General features: G+C 34.0%; 2 protein-coding genes across 2 annotated transcripts; both read right to left on the minus strand.

Annotated features, from left to right (window-relative positions):
* Nucleotides 1-1540: 1540 nt before the first annotated feature.
* Nucleotides 1541-2061, minus strand: LOAG_07862 (hypothetical protein; the record flags this gene model as incomplete). Its single annotated transcript, XM_003143395.1, has 2 exons — nt 1541-1756; nt 1951-2061. 2 exons carry the CDS (start codon nt 2059-2061, stop codon nt 1541-1543), a joined length of 327 nt encoding a protein of 108 aa, XP_003143443.1.
* Nucleotides 2062-3929: 1868 nt separating this feature from the next.
* LOAG_07863 (hypothetical protein) lies at nt 3930-5166 on the minus strand (the record flags this gene model as incomplete). The annotated part of the gene is made up of 4 exons (XM_003143396.1): nt 3930-4056; nt 4165-4274; nt 4589-4695; nt 5127-5166. 4 exons carry the CDS (start codon nt 5164-5166, stop codon nt 3930-3932), a joined length of 384 nt encoding a protein of 127 aa, XP_003143444.1.
* Nucleotides 5167-6854: the final 1688 nt, after the last annotated feature.

A 6854-nucleotide genomic window follows, 5' to 3' on the forward strand; every position in this document is an offset into this window, starting at 1 on the left:
AGCCCGAACTCAGTCGTTGGCCAGTTATCAAATAATTATTATCTTCATCGTCTTCATCCAATTAATGATAAGCTAAGGAGGGAGAATGCAGGGATGAAGAGGAGAAAAAGAAGGAGAATGATTTACAGGGGTACCCTTGATTGATTCAGGGAAGGACGAGATGCGGGCAAAACATTCTCACGCGCCACGCACTGTCTCATAAGAGAGAGAGGAGTAGGAAGAAAAGAGGGCACATCAGATCAAAGTGTGATATTGCACATGGATGAATCATTCAGGAACAGAGCTGAAACTCTCGCTGGGCAACGGAAATACCACACATCATATCTTCTCTCCGGAATGTTGGAAACCTTTCCATCCAATATCGTCGTAATATGCTCCCATTTTTCTCTCTTCACTTGTGACAGAAGTCTACTTGTAAAGAGAGCTGTCCTGTTTTTAAATGCATTCTTGCAGTCATTTGGCGAACTTCTCAGGAAAACTGCTCATTGGTTGTCTACCGAAAAATTATGAAAAACTATGCAGGAAAGATTTCGGGCCAGTCGGAAGTGCTTAAATTTGTTTTCTTTCCCACATGCATTTCATCCGTCCTTGTCTGTAAGAACAGAGGAACGAGTCTTTCAATAGTTTTTTTCTATCAGAAAGATAGGAAGTTGATAGATAAACAGGAAATAAGAATGAGTTATAGAGTTACAGGTAAGCAGAATTAGAGGGAGCCCTCTTATCCTTATCACCAAATGACTAAATTTCACTAACTGACATCACTTATCACTAAATGATAAGCGCGTTAGTTTGCAGTAATTGATTGAATGAATCCTTTACACTATTTTTGCCTGAAAATAAGACAGGGTCTTATTTCCCCATCCTAAAAAAAAAAGCGCTAGGCCCTATTTTTAAGGGATGATTTATTTTCGAGAAACACGGTGCTCATTTTTTACGGTATTGTCAAGATCCTTATAAAATTAAAGTAATCAGGATAACCTTTTGCTGAGATTACTGATACTAAAAGGATTTTATGATGTCTACGTCTACTTTGTGTTGTCATTTAGCTACTTCTGCAACTACGTTTGATGGCTTCAAATTCCAAATTTTCGTTCTCAGATGTAAATAGTTTCCCAGAATTGTTGCTGCTAAGTATGGCACTGTTAATAATTGGAAAGGATATTACTAAACTGAGATGAATAACAAATTCTGAAAAAGAAACCCAAAAAAGCTTTTTTTAATTTAATCATTTTAATTACTGACTTTAACTGGAACACAATTGAGGTTAAGTGAAATTTTTTTAATATCAGTTTGAAAATGTCGTTCATATTTTTATGTACTTAATTCGTTAATCTTTTAACTGTTTCATAGCAAATTAACAACTGTCATTTTCAGAAGGAATGTAAGTAGAGGTAAGATAACTGGTGAGATGCAAGATTGACACTTCAATTTCGGTAAATTCTTCCTGCTTCATTGTAGCGGAATTTTTCATCGCACTTCTTGCTCTGCGTATTAAGGGGATGAAACAATTTTTTTGTTAACAGCTGTCTGGGAAAATGATTCAATTTTGTCGAAATTTGATCTTTGGTTCGAGAAAGTTTGTGACACCGCCAGCAATTGCACCCCTCGTCTTTTTCATTGATCTGTTGTTGAATTCATTGCCAAAAAAACTTCCGAAATTTCGTGAACCTTTCACTTCTAATTGAAATCGTTTCATACACAGAAAAGTCATTCTGCTTCTCAGTTCTTGCATCATTCGTTCTTTCAACCGTTCTCTCTCTAAATCTTTTTTTTATCTTTGAATTTTATTGATAAAGTGAACATATTAAAGTGTCAGGGTGGGTGAAATTAAGGTTTGGTCATCGTTGTACTGATATTTATCATTTTCAGAAATGCATATGTTGGTTGGGCAAAGTCCTTCTTTTCTTTCCGATATCGATTATATGACGAAATAGAAACAGACTCACTTACCCGATACATTTTATAGCTCCTGCTGAAGATGTTGGTTTCGCTGTATAAGTGGATGAGTTTGCCGTGGGGTGTTGGAAAGGAAGTGGTGATTACCGCATTTTTTCTGTGCATTTGTTAGTTTGTTTAGGTTCATGAAATGTGTTCTCTGGAAATGTATTACTAGGTAACATTTTTCTGACCAATCTGCTTGCTTTCCGCTTGTTCAGTCCTTTTTACCGATTAAGACCGATCGGTTGGTGGCAAAATAGAATTGATCGAGAAAATATTTATGACCTTGAATAGAAACGTAGGTGGTTTTTTGTCAATCACTTGTGCAAGGGTTAATAAAGCTAGGATTGGAAAATGTCCATCACTGATAATTGCATTAACAAATGTGTTTCCGTATCGTGATGATACATGGTAGCTAGCTCCTTTAGCTTAAACGTTTTCTTCCTACATCGCTGATATTACATCCTGTTTATATCATTTGTCAGTTAGTTTCCAAATGTTTTATTCATCGATATTTTACTATGTGATCGATATTCATTTCGAAATAGCATTAGTTCCTGCAGTTGCGAAATTTAAGCACTCATGATTATTTCTCGATCTTTGCTGTATAGCGCCTGTCGTGTTCTCTTTTTGCACCTTGACAGGGATTGCATTATTGCTTTTGCACGAATCTCTCCGATACGCGCAATCGATGAAAGATGTGAGACAAAAACTGTATGATATTGCCTTCTGCTTTCTTATCATTATCATTGTTTTTACTCCTCATTTCTCTTTTGGACATGCTTTTATCCATTTATAAATTCCATTTATATTGATTGAATTTTTACCGAACTGGTGTAAAGATCTAATATTGCCATTTCGGTGCATTCTTCCCTACCTTTATGGCATTTTTCGACGTTCAAATTAACTCATTTCAAAAAAAAAATTGTTTTGATTCGATGACTGATTAGTGAGAAAAGTTGTTTTTATTGATAATTCTTTTGAAATTAGTCTTGGAACTTTTTTCCCTTCTGGTTGGAAAGTAGTTGTTGATCCTGTTTTACTCAGATGTTTTTTTTCCCGTACTAAAGTTCTAATTAGTGGCCGAAAGTAAGATATAAAGTTAATGTGAAAAAAGTATGGTTCATAGAGAAGGAAACGAGCAAAAAATATCCCAATATATTGGATCATTATCATTATCAACGTTTTTATTAGCAACTAAAGGTACAAACAACAACAACAACATCAGTAGCACAACAAGCTAGATTGTCTTAGGATTTCCTATTCGACAAGTTTTTTGCATTTTTCATTTCGCTGTCGTCATTTCAAACTTCTGCTTCTCACTAAAACAAAAAGAATAGTCTTTGTTATTGCATGAGCGTATTTTACTGCAGCGAAGAGTAAAAAGTCCTACCGATAGTAGAATCTTTTGCTTATCATTTATTTATGATTAATATACGGTTCGATATAATCCGTCAGTTAATTTATAGGATACCAGCTTAATTTGCCAATTTTCTCAGTACAATTTCTAACATACTTATGTAGCTCAGTACGTTCGACATCACAGGCTAATTGTTTTTTGTGAAATCCCAAATTATTTCTTATTTTAATTTTTTTTTGCAAGTTATTTCTCTCCTGATTCTCAGCGATAAAACACTAAATTTTATGTGATTTATTTCATGATGAAATACAGAGAAAATACTCATAGATGAAAAAGATTGTTAGCTGTGCAGGTACTGCATATTACCTTTAAGGTTAATTTGTTTTTTTCTGTCATCAAAGGTAAGCAATATCATTTCAGTGTTAATTATTCGGTAAGGTTGAGAATGGTAGATGCATTTACATCGTAGATCTGAACTGAGTAGCGCAACACCCATGCCGTAGGAGCAAAGAGACATTTCTTAAAATATAAACTAGTTTTTGTCGAGTAATTTGTGTTTTCAATCTGTGTTATAACATTGCTACTGAGCCATTGAGTAAAATGGTAGTCCGGAATTTTCCCTGATCATATATTATTGATTTTCCCGGTTGAGCAGAAACTTCATATCTTCTGACTTTTTGTATTGTATGTTTCCGTAATGATTTGCTACGTAAGTTGCTTCCATTTCAACTTTCATCTTTTTTGGTTCACCATCATCACTGCCATGTGATCATTATCATCGTTATTATGGTAATAACTAGGAGGAATGTATGTGTGTATCGATCGCCAAGTTTGACAGAAAGCAATAAAATATGTTGCCGCGGTACTTTACATTATCAAATTTGACCGATATCTGTAATTGATGATTCAACGCATGAGAAAGCAATTTGAATGATATATTATGAGTCAGTACATTTTTTCGATTTCCACCTCTGTCCTGTAAAAATTCATCAGAAGGGCCATGTCAAGTGAAGAACCATTTAATACAGTATCGCTTGTATTTAATGAATTTTCGAGCTTCATTCTTTTCATTTTCCATCCATTCGATAATTATGGGTGGAAGATAAAAGTAGGGGAAATGTCAGTGTCATAGGAATGTTTGTCACTGCTGATGCTGCACTTTGTCATCCCTTGCATTTATTTTTTTATCATTTCGTTAATTTTATCGCTTCGTTAATGTTTGTCATAGATTGTTATTTTTCACATGAGGTTAGGTTTTTTTTTTTTTTTAATTATTTGTTTACCTATGACCTTTTTATTGATCACGTTTGTCCTGTATAGACCCATATGTGGAATGTTCCTGTCATAAAGTTGATACATATTACGAATCCAAATGACAGCTGGCACGATTAGATGCACTGCCAATTGCATTAATATCCTGTGCAATAAGACAATGATTTCATTGATATCATACTGATGCAACACCAACGAATGGATTGTAGAAAAGTTAGAGTTACCCAAATGTTTGTGCTGAGCGGGTGATTACAAGGATATGTCGGTATCTTTTTTGGCAGAAAGGGATATTTAGGATAGTTCATTTGTTTGTTTAAATGAAACGCATTTTTTTTAAATTCATTGATATAAGCTATTAATACTTATGAGATTTTGTTTTTTTAAACTCTTGTTTCTTTTGTCTTTAACCGTATTGGGTTAATTTAGTTTCGCAGTCATTTATTATTTAAAGGAGAAATTTTAAGAACAAATTTTGATAATTCATGCCTGACTGGTTTAACGCCGTTACTCACTCTCTACTCTTCCAGAATTCATACTGGAGGAAGAATCAAATGACCTGTGGGTGGTGTTGTTTGAAAGCCACAAACTTCCTGCATTTCTTCCTTCACTGAAATGAAAAGTAAAAGATTAGAAACACGTTTTACTGCTTTCCTTTTTCCTGCGCTATCTTTCACCGTAATTAAAATTGTCCTGTGGTTTCATTATACATATTTTTTTCCATCAAGAAAAAAAAACCGGACAAGAGGACATTGGCAGTAAGATTGTCCTTATGCATGTGATAAGTTGTTGGAGCATTCTTCCAGGTGGTGATAACTGCTGTAGTAACAGTTCCTTTCCTCCATGTCTTCTTTCTTTTTAGTCCATTTCTACAACTGTGCGGACCATTTATGATTTATCAGTGAGACGATTTAATTACTTTTCATTGGTTTTTTTAATCTCAAAATGAGGTAATTTGATTTCTAAGGCGAGGAAAGAACATTCTTGTGAATGTTTAAAGCATGAAACAGGTAAAGTAAATAGATTTACTGCCATTACTTTAGACTGCAGTCTAAAATTAAAAGTTTCCAGATAGAACCTTTATGAAGATGATTAGTTTCCGCTTACATTTCCTTCAGATGCATTGTTGCGTGTTGTTGTTTCGTCGATAATAATTAATTGTTAAAAAAGACTTCCAAGCAAATACTTTTCTTTGTTCTACATAAACCATCAATTTTTCCTCGTTTACAGTTTTTTGTATCAATCATTTTGATGTTTTTTTTGCCAATAAGTTTTCCAACTGACGAGAATTACTTCGAGTTAATGATACTTCATGCTAACTTGAGGGATCAATATGAGATCTAAATGTGTTTTACACTTGTAAGCTTTTCATTTGCTAATTGTTGTTGACGGTTTTGTATTTCCATGATGGATAATTCTTCAGATCAAAATTCTTAGTTTGTCATTGTTATTTTAGTATGAGTCGACCAGATTTTTTTTTTCTAATCACCCTTAACATGCTGTGAGAATGAAATCAGATGTCAAAGAAGTAGTACCCTTCATGCTTTTGTAAAGCATCTTTTCAGATCATTGATATCTAATTATTTAGATTGCTAGACATTCTTTTTTCTCTTGGTTGAAAAGCTCATCTTCAGCAAATTTTATGACTTGGAAAAAATTAAGGTATAAAGTAGCACTCTGCATTTAATGTTTTAAATTTGAGGCTTACTGCTGGACGACAACTGCATTGCGGAGGCATAGTTTAAATCCTGATTGTTCATTTTGATTACATTAAACTATAACTGATGTGAAATTAAGCTGTTTAGCGTATATATGTTTCTTGTATATCACCTTACAGGGAAGTTCCGGTACCTAATAAATGCTCTTTCAAAATTCCATCACTTGTCCGGGAATATTTTGATAAGCTAAAGGAATTTATTCTATTCTGATTATTTGTTTATTGAATTTGCCAACATATTTCTCGGATTATTTTGCTTTCAGCATTACATTATACTTAGGGACTCGTACAACTATGGAAGAGAATTAAAAGAAGAGGGGGGGGGGGGGGGAGTTGATGATGCATGGATGGTAGAGCTTTTCTTTTTTTGGGATTTCCTAATGACTTTATGTAGGTTAAAAGTTTCTAAATAGCCTCTAAAATATTTTGAAAAAGATTCCAAGCACTTTGTTGACACAAACTTTCTTTGTCCAGTCTCTTTCCGGAATTATTCAGGACTTGACGTGTTTCCTCTTTCTATATATATATATATATATATCACCACTACACCTAACTTTACCTAGGTTTAGT

This window comes from Loa loa (genome assembly GCF_000183805.2).
Source record: "Loa loa unplaced genomic scaffold supercont3.1, whole genome shotgun sequence".
In the NCBI taxonomy this organism is placed as follows: Eukaryota; Metazoa; Nematoda; class Chromadorea; order Rhabditida; family Onchocercidae; genus Loa; species Loa loa.